Genomic DNA, 16,979 nt, shown 5'->3' on the forward strand with positions numbered 1-16,979 from the left:
TCCAGCTTTCTGGAGACTTACCAGAGTCTGTACAATGGCATGATTGGTTGCGTTCATATGGGCGTTGAGTGGGAACGAGCACTCCCCATCACAGTAGTTGGCTGCGTAGCCCTTTGGAGCGATTATCCAGTCCTTTTTAGGAAACAAACAGAACGTGATTCAAATGAAAAAGTTGCCAACTCGTACAGACAACTGCATGCAATTAAGAGCAGCTGAAAATTTTCCACTAACTTGTTTCTTGAGGGTGAAAATGTGTTTTCACTGAAACTGTTAGAGTTTGGGGTTTGTTTTTTTTTTTTTCCCATGGACACACTGATTTTAATGTCAAAGAATGGCGCACATCTATGCACAGCCTAACTGCCACGAACTAAAAGAGTTTTATTCCTAAAACTGTTGGTGGGTTGCCTTGTGGGGATTGTGGTTTGGATGCCTTTATGTTCCAATGTTTCCTGCAGGTTAGGCCCTCTGGCTGAACTAACTTTCCTAGGTTGTCACAGCCTCAGCTGGTGTCTCCTCCCAGAGAAAATAATGTATGTGCATGCGTGTGAGTGCACACAAGCGCAGTTCAACCAGGGAGCTCCAGACCAAGAACATACAACGCTGGTGTGGTGCCTCACAAACACTCTACCTTCTACACTGTTACACAGGGACACTAAGCTGCTAAGGCCATTGTGGGAAGTTCTAGCTGCAGAATGGCTTTTCCACCTCTGCCAGACTCCTAAAGGAGGGGCAGGGCAGGCAGCCTCAGCTGCATGTGCAAGCAGGTGGCCCCGGTGGCAATCTGAGTGCCATGCTGTTGTGGAAGAAGGCGACTCTTCACCAAAGGGCTAATAAAAAGAATTCAGCTTCTCTGCTGCTAACACAAAAGAGTCAAAGGTAAATTAAAAGCATCACCAATTAGCAGGAGAGATTTCGCCTGCCTTGTTGTTAGGCTCTGCAGGTTGCCCTGCAGAAGGACATACTGGTGCACTTCACATGCTTGTAATTCTTAGACGATTTCACCTTCACATGACAACAACTACCTGGGTTAGCTTGAATTTTGCTACAGCAGTTTTGCTAACATGAGGATGCTGGGGCATAGCAAAACCACCCCTTCATTTTACTGTACTATCTATCTCACCCATAATTTGGTCCTGGTAAACCAAGCTCCTTTTCATAAGACAGTCACTCTCCTGCTACAGAAGCCAGTAGAGACCATGTAATTAAATTTGTGGTTTAATGTGGTAAAAGAATAAGGGAAGTGGTCTGCTAAAAAAATGGATGCTAGAAAATTGATGGATGTTCTGAGGGAGATAGCAGTGCCCAGCAACTGCAGGGGGCTGCTGCCCTGCCTCCATCATCTCCCTACAACAAGTAGGATCTGGATTCCACCTCCTGCAAAGACCCCTGCTGGTCTGTGGCCTTCCTTTGGCAGCATCTTACCTTGCTCAAGCCTGCAACTAGAAAGGTGAAGGCAGTGCCTTCGAGACCGTGAACTTCACAACTGGAACACGCTTCCTGCCTGGAAGGGGGGCAGGTGAGCTAAGGAGGAGGTGGAAAGTCTGTGCACAAGTAAAGAGAAAAGCCACTAACAAGTAATGGGGAACAGAGTCAGCATGCAGCCACAGTTGTGGACTTGCCACAGCTAGTCAACTTCAGGGCTGAAGTTGACATAAACTACAAAATATGCTGCTGTCCCATTAGCTGGGAGAGAACTTTCATCTGCAGGGTAATGCAGAAGCAGTGGGGGCAGCCCTGGCATCCTGAATTATAATCTGGTGAAAACATCAGCTGATAGAAGTGGGACCTCCCTCATAAAAGTGCTGAATGAAAGAATAATAAAAAAAAAAATTTTAAAAAGAGAAGATGAGGGCATTCTTTGAAAAGTGATGTTTGATGACACTATGGCCTAGTGCTAAGTAACTTACTCTAAACAACTCTCTGGCCTCACGGTGTTGCAACTAAACCCAATCTTTGTCCACCTACTGCAGCCAGTGCTAATTGTGGAGCAGGGGTGGAGGATTACAACACAATGGCCAAGGTTAAAATTAGGCTGATCACTAGAAAAAACTTAATTTGGTTAAAATCACTGCTTAACATCAGATTTTTTTCTTATTGTTAGAGGTACACAGATATGAGCCCTTGCCCGTACTGTGACTCCCATGAGTGACAGAGAATGACTGTATACTTGAATCTCATAAAGTATCAAGCTTCCTCTGGATCTTATCAAATGTCACAACTATCAATATTTATTTGCCCTTCCCTGTGACTGGTTTTAGTGAGGAGGCACAAGGGACATTTTAAAGCATAATGGCAGCCTCGAGTGGAATTACCGTGACACTGTTTAGATAACATTTCATAACAAAATGTCTAGTTTACCCAGCGAGAAACATCACACACCTGCCATCCCAAGTCTTGGAAGCTAACGTAAAGCTCATGCTTTCTGCACGCTGTTTTTAAGTCACTGCTGTTGTAATCTGTTAAAAGAAAAAGAACAAACCAGGAATTTAGAAAATAAAACAGGCAGAGCATCCCTGGAGGGCACAGCTGGCCAGATGTGTGCTCACTGCAGGCTCAGCAGTGAGAAACGGTGAGCTCCCTTAGCAGCTAAAAGGATAAGAGTGTTGTGGGACATCCAAAGCAGGGCTGAAGCTTTTAAGACGCCTATGGGAATGGAGGCACCCAAGTAACAGTGACTTAGTTATAATTCCTTCAGCTGCCTTTAATAACTTGACAAGCACTGCTTGTAAAACACTTCCAGTAAAATGACTTCTTAAATCTACTCCTTCAGCCTGACACAGGCTGCATCCCTGCTGGGTGCTCAAACTCGCCCCGCTTCCTCGGCTGCGGTTTCCGACGTGTGCCGCCCTTGGTGGCAGGCTCAAAACGGACACACTTACCAAGAGAATTAAAACCTCAGAAAGGTTAATCATCACCTTGTGCCCCTGTTCCAGTTAGCAGAAGTCCTTAAACAGTTAAGATGTCCCATAGGCAGGAAAGACATGTCCCTGTCCCTCCCTCTGCCTTACCCCCAGCCTGCCCCAGACATCATGCATGGCTCCATGCACCACCTCCAGTCTTGGACCTTTACAAGCCATGCTCTGAAAAACAAGTTTCTCCTTCCTATAACCCGCTCATCTGCAGATGACACAGGATTTGACACACTCTCAACGTTAACTTGCCCCTTAGTGCCCATACTGCACGGAAGAGTGGGGGCGCAGGGTGCAAAGCCCTGACCAGAGAGCTTTCCCCTTGCCGTGGTGCAACGTACAAGGATGTTTTGACCACGCAGGAGCTGCTCCCAATGACTCTACAAAATGCAACGTTTGACAGCGAGTAGAATTTCCCACTTATATTTGGAAAGAGAGGTGGCTCTGCACGCGAACACCTGGAACCGCAGCAAGCAGAGGAGCTGAGCCGTGACAGAGGGGCCTTTCACCCCCGGGTGGCTGCACAAATCCAGCCTTGATGGGTGGTGGCTGATTTCGTCATGCCTTGGGCGGCTGCTGGACCTCAGCACGGCAGCCACAGAAACCACCTTCACAGCGGGGCGGCTTGGCCACTGGCTATGGCTGCCAAACCCGCGCTTCACGCCCGATGGGAAGCACAAGAGAGAGATGGTGACAAATATGGTCGAGCAGCGTGGGAGCCCAGGTCCCCATCCGTGCAGTGACACATGTGCGCTTGTCCCAGAGCTGGACCCAGATAGGCCGTGTTTTCCTCTGGTGCCATACCCCCAGGGGCCTCCTCTCCTCTCACACGCCTCATTTGTGAGTAAAGACGCATCTGCGGCCATCAGCAGGCAGATGCCACACGCTGATGCGTCTGCCTCCCACTGCCCTGGGCCTTTCAGCTAACCAGCCCCCCGCTGGCGCCCCTAACACGGCTTGAAAGGGCACCCTCCCAGCGTCGCTTTCCCCAAATGCAGCAGCTGGGATAGAAAAATATTTTTAGTGACTTTTTCCTTGGCTCTGAATAAGCCTTTCTTTTTCTTTCCTCCACCACCCCCCCCCCTCAAAGTTTGGGAACTACAAATGCAAATATTTATTCAAAAGAAAAACTATAATACTAAAAGCACATCCAACTGACATTAGGGCAGCACAGCATTACAGCTGGGTACAGTTAACACTACAGTCTGAAAAAACCCCTACACCTCAAACCTAGCCTCCAAACCACCAAAGATTAGAGAGTTGTTTTTAGAAGCAGTTTGGGTTTTAAACTTTAAGGATTGCATTTCAGACTTTCAATAGCTTCACTTCAATCACGGATTTAATCAGGTGAGCAGAGCTGGTTAACAGCCTGCTGCAGCATAAACATTCGCTCTTTCAGGAGCACTCGATAGCAAGGACGGAGGCGAGTCTCCGTCCCCAGACATACCCAGTAGAAACCAGGGTGTGGTGGGTTTTTTTCAGATGAAGCTTTTCAGTCCTGGCTCAGCCCAGGAGCAAATTTCTAGCAGTAGATGTTTCCAAACGATCTGGTCTTAACGAGGGAAAAAAATGAGCAGAAGATACTTTTAGTGGTCAAGGGCTTTCATTTAAGTACCTGAAAACACAACTTCATTGTTCTTCAATGGGAAATACATTGTTTGCTTAGGGGAAAACCATCTGTATTTGATAGGGAGTTACAGTGGAGTTGATTATTCACAACTGAGTAGGCAGAATGATGATATGTTCCAAATCCAGCTACAACTTACCCAAATCAGCGACAGGAAAGGGGAGAAGGCAAGGGAGGCAGAGAAAACAGGAGTGGGAAGGAAGGCTGTGAGCAATCACAAGTTTAAGAAAACACAGGGGGAAAAAAAGAGCTGCTTAACAAGCTACATGAAGCAGAACATGTTATGAACATGTCCTCTCTCACACTGCCTGAAATTGGCCCTTAAAAATGCATCTCAGCTCACTGGTTGGAGTCGCCCAATTCACACTCTGCATTGAGTGCTGGCTACTCTCCACCCAAGGTAGATGCAGACAGCTCTATCTCCTCACTTGCCCAAACTCGGCCTTCACTTTTTAAAATGCCAACATATTAAACATCCCCTCTCACACGATCTGCTTCTTCCTCCGTTTAACCTTCACCCCAAGCTCCCCAACCCTCTATTCTTGTTACATGTTTGTCTACCATGTCTACTTTATGGAATCTACTTTAGCCCAACTTCAGAGATGTTACAAACCTTTAATGAACCTTTAGCAGTGGCTTTCTGAATTGGCAAAAAAAGATGCAACAGTACATAATAACAATCCGTTCCCTATGGTTTGGGGCTTGGCATAAGCCCTAGAGCCACGTACATTGGACATACATCCAATTATGGACCTGAAAAAGAGGAATCCATACAGTAAAGGGTTTCTGGCAGTGAGCTAAAGCTCACTGAGCTACTGAAGCTGGGCTCCACGACACATTTTCTCCAAAGCCTGGAAAGCAGTATCAGCAACCCAAGTCCAGCATGCTCAGCTGTTTTAGCCCAAATTGCCATTTGAGGTGGTTCACAGTGCAAGATCCAATTGCCAAAAGGCAACAGGGTCCATGTCCCTTCCTGCCAGCCCTGCAGCAGGGAGCCAGGAGGGCCAAGAGGCAGCCTGCAGTGGGGGGACGCTGCAAACAACCGCCGCGGGGCCAGCTTATGCTGCCACGACACAATTTGCAAAGATTGTTTGCCAGAGACCTTCAAAATCTCTGTGAGTTTAGGGAGCTGCTTTGGGAGCTCCTATAGGCTCATTGTGGGTTTAGCAAAATTGTCTATTTTTTTCTCCTGAATGTACCAATTCAGAAACACTAGCTTGGCATTTACAAGGCACTGCATTTAATCACACTGCAAACTATTTTGTCTAAAACAGAGATTTAAAAAACCCCAAACCCCTAGTTCTGCACTTAAAAATAACTTTCAGGGCAGTGCAGTTAAAACAGCACAGTTAAGATGGCTTGTCTCTGTGGCTTGTTTGCACTGAACGTTTTCTGCCTTCACCAGAACCCAAGTCTGACTTTCTGCGAGCACAGATGTTTCTCTTAAGTCTGGACACTGGCGTTTGTGTTGCTGAAAGGGGAGAGAGAATAGCCTGACCCTAATGATCTTTCTCCTACAGATACTTATGCGCCCACCTTAGATTTCCTATAACCTCTCCCACATTAAGTGCTGGCAAAGAATATATAAATATTTACTAAGGTCGATCCGTCTGAGAACACCCTTTCTGCTCCCAAGGTGCCAGCTTACCAAATTCCACACGGTAATTAATTGCTTCTGTGATTCAAAATAGCTTTGACAGAGGTCTCCAAGGCCAGCCCCTTCTTCTTGGTGTTTGACTTTGGTGATTTGTCTGGATAAAGCCGGTGTAAACTGATCACACAGTTAATAACAGCCCACTTCACATGAAAGTGATCTGCTTGGGTGGGAAGAAGGGAAGATGTCGGGCTGATGTGGACCCGCATGTGAAGGTACATACAGAAATGCCAGCCACACCACTCCGGTCTGCATCCGATCACTCTACTAAGGGGAAGATTGGCTGCGAGATAATGATGTTTATTAACAAGACCCTTGCCACCACGACAGCATTTGGCCTTATTTGTCTTCAGTGCTTGTGCGTGCTGCCCTCTGTAGTATTTGATTCCTGTACACGTGGGGAAATCTGCCTGGTGCCGTACATGTCTGCTGGAAGGAGAGGCTGCTTTGAGGGCCCCTCCATTTCTCATGGAGCACCACACACCACTCCCAGAGATGGCTTGAAGAGAAGGACTTGGAAAGGGGTGTTGCATGAGGTTCCACTCAGAGCAGCAAGTGCAGTCTGAAGTCAGACATTTAAATGCAACTCTGTCCATAAGGAGGGGCTGATGGGAAGGGATGTGCCTGAAGGCTGACTCTCAGAAGAGGACAGTTATCGCCGCTGGGCAAGAAGACAGCCCCATACAGAAACCGTAAGTCACAGAGGAGCTGGCTGTATGGCAGAAAAGTCCTTAGGCTTGAGGGTCACCATCTGTTACACTGAAGAGAGTCCTCATCTCTTCAGGTTAACTAGAGAGTCAGCCTGGAGTCTGAGAGTATGAGCTAAACCCACCACAAGACATGGCTGAGCTAGGGCCTCCAGACCTTGCAGACAACAGCAAAGAAACACCTGCACGCTCCTCCCACCCACCTTGTTCCTCCATGTCCTGGGCAGAGCTGGCATATGATATTCTGTCTCAACAGACGAAAATACTTCCTTTTCTTCCTGTTCATCCTCCTTCTGCAGAAGAACTGAGCTTGGCTCCAGGAATGCAATGACGCAGGACTCTGTGTCAAAGCCGTTTATAACCATGGGGGTTACTCAGTTCTGCTTTATATAAGCCAGTCATAATTACATGTTTATAATACAGGGAAATGAGCATTCTTGGCAAAAAAATACAGACCATTGAGATTCTTATGCCATAGCCATAACCTTAGCATCTGAGCACTTGGTACTGACTGCAGGACAACTGCACATCAAAGGGAGCACAGCAGGGTCCCAATCCCACACGTAGCAGCATGCCTTCACGTAACCCGCCCCCGCTCACCAGATCCAGTACCAGCCCAGCAGCACACTTCACGTGCTCCAAACTGCAGAACTTGAAATGCTTTCCATATTTAGATAGCAAATGGGGCTTTTTAAAACATACTGCCCCAACCCAACTCAGAGCATCTTTTGGGAAAGGGGTTCATTTTTGAACTGAAGAAAGAAAACCGTGTGTATTCACTAATATAGAGGAAGGAAGGTTCAATCTCCAAAAAAACATCAACGCCAGCCAGCTGCCTTGCTCTCCAGGAGAGGAACTGCCCTCAAGCCCTGATAGTGGCAATCCTGGTTTGGGGAAGAGCACAGACCAAAAATCTGACAAGACGTAAGACACAGTGAGAGAGGAAGATGCACAGGCAGGGAGATGCACAGGGAGGATCGCAGCATCCCAGTTCTGCACCTGCTTTGGGTCCAGATGCATCAGGGCACCCTTGAGAGAGCAAGGCAGCCTTCAGGCTAACCCCCAGGCTCGCCTCCTGCTTCATCCTGGGGCGAACACTTCCCCAGCCCTGCCACGCATCATCGGAGCATGGATGCAGGAACCCACACAACTAAAAAGGAAGAAATCCCTGTGATCTCTTTAACGCTAAAAATGTGTATCAGTCATTGGTGCCTCTTGGGCTATTAAATCAACCACTTCTTAAGCGGTTAAAGAGAACAGAGTCTAAGAGTGTCACACTTAGGAAAATAAGCTGATGTAGTCTCTCATTTCTAAACACAGAAACCAACCAAACATACATCTTAACTTTAAATTCCCCTCCTTTCGCCTGCCTTAAATCCACAAAGGCTCAACTATACCTTGTTGACTACTAAACTGCCAAATTCCAGGTTTTAAATTAAAGCTGGCTTTGAGCTAGAAGAGCTCAAAAAAGCCATTGAGACCACAGAATGACAAGCTATTTTTGAGCTTTTTGTCATTTTATAATTTTACAACCTGATGTGTGGTGCAGTCAAGAAAGCAGCAATGTAAAAATGGCCCTTTTTGCCCAATATACCTGCTCCCTCTGGAGCTTTGAGTCACATCGCCTGATTTAATAGTAGCAAAAACTTGTTTTTAGCACTGCAAAGCTTGTAGACCTGGGGAGAGAAAGTTGGAACCTATCCTGATTCACACCAAACCAAGTCCCACACTTGCACAGCACAGTCCGGGAACCCACAGCCACGCTGCAGCGTGCACCATGAGGACAGGCAACAGCCATTAGTGCCCAACTGCTGCTGGCACCCACTTGCCCAAAGGGCAAGTCCATCGCCACACTAGGCTGGAGCACTAGGGCTGCATTGGCACACGTCCATGCCCAAAGGCTGGGTGCCAGCCCTGGAGGGGCTCCCAACCTGGCTCAGGCTCCCTGCAGGCTCTCAGTGCCATGGCCAGCATGGGGCCACCTCAAGTGCAGGACAGTTCACCCACAACCCAAGCATGCAAGAGCAGGGGACAGCCTACAGATTCACATGGCTAAGTTTCAACAATGCTGGCTCATCTCCCTGTGCTGTGTCTGGACATAGACTAAAAAAATACAGCTGCCTCTCTTCCTTGGGGTATAGTCATTTCTGGACATGGGAAAAGCAAGGATCCTATTGGAAATGAAGGGGGCAGCATAAGCAAATTAATCTAGTAACTTGGAATGGGCTGAAATGTTTGAGAGGAAGGTACTAAATGAATGAAGGACTTGTAGCACTGTGACGCAGGGCAGAGTGCCTGGAAAACAGACAAGATTTAGAAGACAGGACACTCTCAATTTTTGTCAAAATGTAAGTTATCCTATTGTCCCACCAGCCCTTAACAGCACTCACAAGGCTGCTGTACAACACCTGCAACATGCAACCCTTCCACAGCAAACAGCAAGCCTCTCTGCCTGCCAGGAAATGCACTTCACCGTGTATATACACTGTTGTTCTCATAAGGGAAAAAAAAAAGATCTTGTGCTGTTCTACCAGAGTTTTTCCAAAGAAAACTGAAAGAGGACTCTGCTGGAAATGCATATGTGCAATACCATAAATCTCAGCGTACACAGGGATGGAATCTTTTAAATATTGTATTTCACATGGCATAATTCTAGGCAAATACTGCGTGGCAAGCAACCTACAAGCACAGGAGTCAGGATTAGAACACCTCACCCCCCTGAATTCAATGGCTGTGACTTCACATGGGGGTCTGGACTCCACGCTGGATTCAAGAGGACTCCTGTAAGTCTCATTATGTGAGACCCCCTCTTCCATCCCCTTGCAGATGTAGCCTGTCCCCCCAAGGAAGAGCATCCCACCTCACAACCACCTTCTTGCTTCTTCACTCCAAACCAAATAAAAATATTACAAGAAGTCATCCCAGCTTGTGTTGCATGATTACCTGTGACACTAGACACCCTTGAAACATCCTGTGCCTGGGTCGAGCGGTTTCGACTCTGTTGCCTGCGCCTGCTCGTTGCTGACCTAGTGGTCCGTACATGAACTTCACTCACTTTGAAGAAGGCCACCATGAAAGGCTGTTTGTCGTAAGGGCCATCTCGGCCTATAAGGCCTGCCTCTCTAGGATTTACACTGAAACCTTCAAACCAAAGAGAAAAGTGAGTGTTAGAGAAATGGTGCAGTTGGAGTGCTCCTTCTAGCATTGTGGCAGCCCCATAAGCAGTGTTTCCTTTCTTCTTGCTCACACTCTTCTTTAATCACTAAACATTCCCCTCCTGCCACAATGACTTATGGACATTTTTACAACAGTACCCCATCCATCCTGGACTCTTTGGTACCCCTATGGCATCTCTACTCCAGTTTAGGCATTGAAGATACAGATAGATATATAAAACACAAAGCCCAGATGTGTCACAAAATCAGTTCTGCTGCCCGTGAAACACAAGAAGCAGAGATGGGATTAGGAGACCTCGAGGGAAAGCAGAGGGCAAAGAGATTGGGTACTTTTGTCAGGAGCACAGGGACAAGCTCTCAGCCCATCTCGGGAGCTGGAGGCTGGCACTAACATTTCCTCAGGGAGAACAGTGGACTGCCCCTCTGGTCTCACTTGGCCCCACAGGTGTACCAAACCCCAGCATGAAGAAAACATAAGGTTGGAGACTGGTTCCTATAGAGGACAGGTATCACTGTCATCTTTTAGTCACCTTCTGCTCATCTAGATCCTCTCCTTCCCTACCGCTTATCTTCCAGCACTTAATTTCATGTTCTTTTGTAGTCTCTTCTCTCCTTTTCCCCCTTTCAAAGTTTCTGTGGGCTGTGAAATGCTATCACCACAGCTGCCCTCAGAGGGACCAGCCCCACACAGCAACCACATCACTTCTCCAGCGCAGGGCTCCCACCTCAGGTTTGATGAGATCCGAGCAGCAATGGCAGCTGCATCAGCCAGGAGGGCTGCTGTAAGCCTACATGGGGAGGTGCATACCCATACACCTGCCCTCTTCTCTTCCTCTCACCCCTAAACCTCCCCCCACCTGGGATCCCAGCTCCGTGCCCTCTTCCATCTCCAACCAAGGAACTGGGGCCCTACCCCAGCCTGCCTCCACCAGCTCATCTTGGTACTGTTCAGGTACACCTGACCTCACTCATGGGGAAAGACATGTCCATCATGGTACAGCCGAGAACTGACAGCCCTCAATCTGTGCCCTCAGACACCTTGCTCATGCTGTTGGCTACAGCTTCCTACAAAGGCAGGTTGCTCACCCCCCACATCACATCTGGACTCTGTTAGCATCAATTCTAGACAGTATGCAAGAGACTTGTGAGGTGACTTGTATTACCTGGCCCGTAACCTACCATCCTGGGTCACCACGCTCAGCTGCAGTCCCATGTTGTGCTGAGGGTTCATCACCCACATGTTACTGGTGGCAGTGACATCAAACTCCAGCCAGCCCTCCTCCGAGGCCCACACTGCCCGCGTGTCCAGCAGAAACAGGTCAGAGGCCCTGCAAAGGAGAAGCGGAATGACAAGGCTGTGATATCTGGGATTTTCTCCCCTGGCTTTTACTGTTACAGAAACAAAACCTGAAATTGTTAAAAGTGATGTTAGCAGCTAACCACAACACCCAAAATCTGCCTGTTTGTATCCAGAGTTTTGCCATGAGATGCACATGCTTCTGTATGCAAAATTCAGGATTACAAAGGTTTTTTCACCATCTTCTATGCTGGAGAAAAGCAATCCTACTTCTCAGGTCTGTCCATTTCTCCACCGGCAAGGGAGATCATCTTCCTGAAGAGTGTAATGCTAGCCCTGGCAGGACAGTGATCAAACTACAGGCACTTCCAGGCATTCAATGGCTTCTGTCAAAGGGGTTTCATGGTTTCAGCCCACCTTCCACAACACAAACTTACCACAATTGACCAAAACAAAAAATAAAGATCAACTAACAGGACAAGCATCAAACAGGGAAGGAAAATGAACCTCTAAAGACCTCTAAAGACATTTTCTGAGGCTTATCACCAGGGATTAGAGCACCTTGTTCCAAGGCGCTTGGTACTGGGTCTGCTTCATGGCTTCAGCTTCAAATGCTATCAAGTCTATACCTTTTTTGCAGCATCAAATGCCCACCGAAACTCAGTTCACTGCAATCAGCTGGGGAAGCACACAGAGAAATTCCATGTACATTTTCTCACTGTATTATAGGCATAACTTTCCTGTGCAAGAGACCTACAATTCCTATCCTTAAGCTGTGGCCATCATCACAAAATGGATACCAGGTGTCAATCCCATCTTCATCTGTATTCTCCTCCTGGATTTCTTTTTCTAACAATAACTCAATGGAAATGAGAAAACAGGGTACCTGTCCCTTCCACCCATCAAAGGTTAACTTCAGAAAAAAACATTTTGATTGAGTTACATTTTATTTTTGGCCAACTGCTATGTCATACTGCCCAGCAGCTTGGTTTGCATGAGATCACACATGGAAAAATAAGCACTTAAGTATATTAGGGCTCCTAGTGCAGCTATTTTTTACAGAGTGGAGGCTTTCCTCCGCCTTGCTGGTAGCCGCACACTCTGTGGTTGACTCAGCAGCCTTTCCCACAGGAGTCTTTGCCACTGCTCCTCCAATGGGAAGAGGATTCAGGAACAACTCTGACCTTCACCTCCAACAGCAGTGAGTGGCTGGGGCTAGCCAGCTGCTACATGTTTTGGAAACCTTGAGGTTGAAAGATTTGGGCTTTCCCAGGAAGAGTATATAAACCAAAGTGTTGCTTAAAGGAGACTGCAAACAGCAGCTGCAGCTGAGACCACTCTTCCCCTCTTCAGGTTTAAGAGAGGAATGAACTGCTAGATCATTCCAACCTCTGAGTACGACTTACACATTGGTCCTCTCCAATGACTGAAATGGATGATATCTGAAAAGGGGTTTTCCTAGTCCTGACCTTCCCCCTCACACCAATTGCTTTTTGATCTCCTGTCCCACCTCCCCCTCCTCTAAGTGCCATACTTTCACCGGCACTCACCCACTCCAGACAATGTCCCACTGGAGCCTCCAGACTAGAGTAACTTTGCTGTTATGTCCCCCCAAACCAAACACGTCTGACTGCAGAGTCACTGGGAACTCTGTAAGAGCAAACTCTCATGAACACTCAACTACATGGGATTAGTAGGGTCTGCAAAAACATGAAGAGGAGGCTCAGAGTCTATATTCCCATTGCCTTATACTTTGGGAAGACACTTGCACATCAGAGAGCTGTAAAGCCTGAAAGGATCACATGGCATCTTCTAGCCCATTCCCCTGAACTCCAGGCAGGATCATCTACACCCACGTCGCTCCTGAGAGATGTTAGCCTAGCCTGATCTTATAGATTTCCAGCCTCAGGAACTCCACCATCTTTCCAGTAAATTGAATGGGTTTCACTTGAAGCACTTTTTTTTTTTTTTTTCCTCCATAATATCTAACAAATGCCACAATTTCCCCTTCTTATGAAAACATCATCTTCAGTCTTTCCTTGCAAGCCATGTTTAATAGACACTGACTATTCTCATTGCTCTTTATAGACCAAATTTACATCAAGATCTCACTGATGCTGAGTACATGGAAGGATAATCTTGATGCATCTCATAAACTATGCCTCTACTCATATATCTCAGAATATGATTTTGGCTTCTTCATAAAACTCGAGTTAACTCATCGTCACCTTGTGATCCACTATAATCCTTAGATTCGTGCTGCTGAATTGCAAAGGACGCAGTCACTTCCTAGGGTGTATTTACACCATTGATTTTTCATGTTCAAATGCAATTCTTCTTTCTACCAAATCATACCTTCTTCCCCCAGATTGAACCTCCAACATTATTACTTAAAATACAGACTTGCCTTCCAGTGGGTCTTCCCCATCTTAGTGTCCTTCACAAATGTAACGAGCAAACTGCCTGACCGAGGTACAATTCTACCAAATGAGAATGCTCCACCTTATCCCAGTATGTCACACTCACTGTGGAAAGATTTCAACTCCTTTGTAAAATGTAGAAAATGAACAACTGGGATTTCCAAACCAGTTAACTCTTTGCAAAAATTTTCATACAGGACTGGTTTTCAATCAGCTCTGCTATTCAACTGACTTCTGCATTGTTCGACCAGATGAAGCCAACACTGAAGGCTAACCCCACAGGTATTGTAGGTCATAGTAGTAATGCTAGCAGGTAACACATCCAATTACTTTCTGCTAAAGCCTGTTTTCAATTAATGTTTGTCACCCAAATCTCATCAGGCTGCACAAAATTGTATATAATTTCTTACTGGTTTTGGTTTTGGCATGAAGGTTTTTAAAAAAAGTTCAGTCACCTATTTCCAAAGACAAAGTTAGGAAAAAAAAAAATTTACTCACATAAAAAAGAATTCCAACTATTTAACTCTTTAACCACTCCTTTATTTTTTCAGAATAGAAATGTTGTATGTCCTTCCTCCTTTAAGAAAATCACCTGAAATTTGGTCAAGCAGTAAGTGCTTGAAAATTGCTGCTCACACAGGCTCAACAGAGATTCAGAGGTTAGCAACAAAATCCTTTGGACTTTTTGTAAACAGGGAACATATTCTCCCCTCCTTTCCCTGTTGGTAAACCAAACACCATGTATCACCTGAGGGGAATCTGCTCTTCCCTACAGCCACATGGCCGAGAATACATGTCCTTGATACTCCTGAAAAAAAGCAGTACGATGTCTGATCTTGGAAGGGAGACTGTGAGATCTCCCAGGCTGGCCCCAGGTGGAAGGAAAAGAATATCTAATTAGATGGCAATGGGTGAAGGAGTTGCTGCAGTTGTGGGGGACACATGGACATACAAGGACTAGATTAAGAGACCTGGATAAAAGAAGTCATCTGCAAAGAAAAGGGAGTAGAAAGTACCCATGGCCACCACACCTCTGTGAATCAGGCTCATTATTTCTAACTCAGCATCCCTCTGCTTCTAGAAGTAGCTGGGAAACTGCCGGCATCTTCCAGCACCGATGGCTCGCAGAAGGCTATATAACCTGCTACTGCTGCCATTTGCAGCAACACAGCTGCCAACAAACATGGTGACAGATGACAGTGATATGAATCTCACACTTCCAGTCCTGTCCCAGTTTTCACAGTGAAATGCAGCGACACAACTGGATTTATTTTCTTTCCCCCAGTTCTGCTTTCTGAAGATGGTGGAAAACATTTATGCCATTCCTCTCCCACTAGGGCTGCAAAAGACAGACAGGAAACACAAGAGCTAAAGCCGCTCCATAGCCTTATTACCACTCCTGATGCTGGACTGCTGGCTGATTTTGACATCAGTGTTTGTTTAGCAGGTCCACACTCTATGGCCCTACCTGTTGCAAAAGTTGGAGCTCCCACAGCAGATGAGCAGGGGATTCTTGCAAGCCAAAGGGTGGTGCTGGAGAAAGGAAAAAAACATCTGAAAGTGGCAACTAAACCTAGTGGAGAGAGTTGACCCTCAACACTATATGCATCAGCTTCTCATCTGCATGAAGAGAACAACGCCACTAGCTTTGCCTTATAGCCATGTCAAAAAAAAAAGAATAGCTCAGGAAACAGTCAGATAACGTACTGAAGAGTGCAACACACAAGTAGCTGCAAGTCCATAGTCAAAGCAAAACCTGAAGAGTGGACAAGAAGGTGAGAAAAGATCATATACCGAGCAAGTCGCATGAATCAGAGTATTGAATTTCTAGTCATTAAGTGATGACATTGATACTGTGCAGTGAGGCGGGCAGTGGCCTTTCAACAGAAAGCATGCACCCGTGTACATGGTCACATTAATGGAAGAATATCCAAACACTTCAGCATTTGAGAATAACAAAGGCAAGACAGGACCTGAGGGAAACAGGAAGGAAGCATGAAGAATGGGAAAAGCTAGAAAAAGAAAGGCTGGAAGAAATGCATGAACCAGTAGCATTGAGCAGAGAGGAAGGAATATCTGCTCTCAGTACAGGCTGAAGAAAGCAGAGCCAGTCTAGAGGTTTCATGCCCAAACAACCCTGCACGTCAAGGACATCACAGGACCTCTGGCACCTGCACCGCAGGACTTTCAAATTCAGTGTACAGAAGATAAATTTTATCACCAAAAGAGGCAGCTTCTTAACATCCCCTGTGTCTAAAACTGCCTCTGGGTTTTTATACAGCTACTATCGTGTCATTGTCACTATGGTGCCTGACAGTCTCATCTGTATTTTCAGTGTGCTTAACCATCTGGATGAGTTCAGTTAATGATTTCCTTAATAAGGTTGCTGCAGGCATAATATGCATTAACTTCAGATTATTAAAGGGAAGCAAGTGAATGGGAGAAACTGAGGCAGCAAGCTGAAACAACTTTCCTGAGACGAGAGAGGACATCAAATGGGAAGATGCAAGTTAGAGATTCCCACCTCAAAACAGGAGCTCTGTGTTCTGGATCAGGGCCCTAAAGTACGGTCTCAAGTCCCAAGAAATAAATGGAAGTGTTTCCATGGCCTTCAGAAGACTCTGAAGGAGGACTGAGAAGCAAAGGTCAACAGAGCAATCATAAGTGGCTGCAATAAACAGAAAAAGTACAGTTTACCAGAGAAATATGGCTTGTGTAATTCAGAAGGCAGGACTCAGCTCCAGTGTCCTCAGAGAAGGAGCTGATTTGTCAGATATAAATATCAAATATAGCTACTATTCTTAACGCCGGCATCCCAACCATGTACTCAGGGCATTTATAGGAGAAACAGCTTGCATTTAAGTTCAGTGCTTTTCCCTCTGCAAGATAAATATTTTGTTAGCTGAAACCTCTGTGTAAACCTTTCAACAAAATGTCTCTGGGTGTTAATTCTCTTTAATTGAACACTAATTAGATTAGAATTTAGTCAAATTAGTAACCAGGTCAAGTGGTTAATCTTAGTTACTATACTTAGTGAAATGTTCACATTAAAGTAATTTCTGTGTTCTGGGTACACATTACAACATGGAACTTTGCTACAGGAAAAACACCAAAGCTATAAAAAGCTAAATTTAAAGAAGCATCTGTTGAACTAGGTTTTTTACTTTCCCACCCTCCCTGGCCTTCTTT

At 46.1% G+C, this 16,979-nt stretch overlaps 1 protein-coding gene across 1 annotated transcript in view; it reads right to left on the reverse strand.

Annotated features, from left to right (window-relative positions):
• Positions 1–16,979, reverse strand: part of BMP6 (bone morphogenetic protein 6) — a 91,998-nt gene that overhangs the window by 1,726 nt on the left and 73,293 nt on the right. Inside the window, exons 3-6 of the mRNA XM_074872247.1 lie at positions 11,253–11,401; positions 9,841–10,038; positions 2,380–2,456; positions 22–132 (exon numbers count right to left, since the gene is read on the reverse strand). Of these exons, the coding sequence (XP_074728348.1) occupies positions 22–132; positions 2,380–2,456; positions 9,841–10,038; positions 11,253–11,401 (535 nt within the window). The remainder of the gene's footprint in view (positions 1–21; positions 133–2,379; positions 2,457–9,840; positions 10,039–11,252; positions 11,402–16,979) is intronic.

The sequence above is a fragment of the Strix uralensis genome, chromosome 1, assembly GCF_047716275.1.
Source record: "Strix uralensis isolate ZFMK-TIS-50842 chromosome 1, bStrUra1, whole genome shotgun sequence".
In the NCBI taxonomy this organism is placed as follows: domain Eukaryota; kingdom Metazoa; phylum Chordata; class Aves; order Strigiformes; family Strigidae; genus Strix; species Strix uralensis.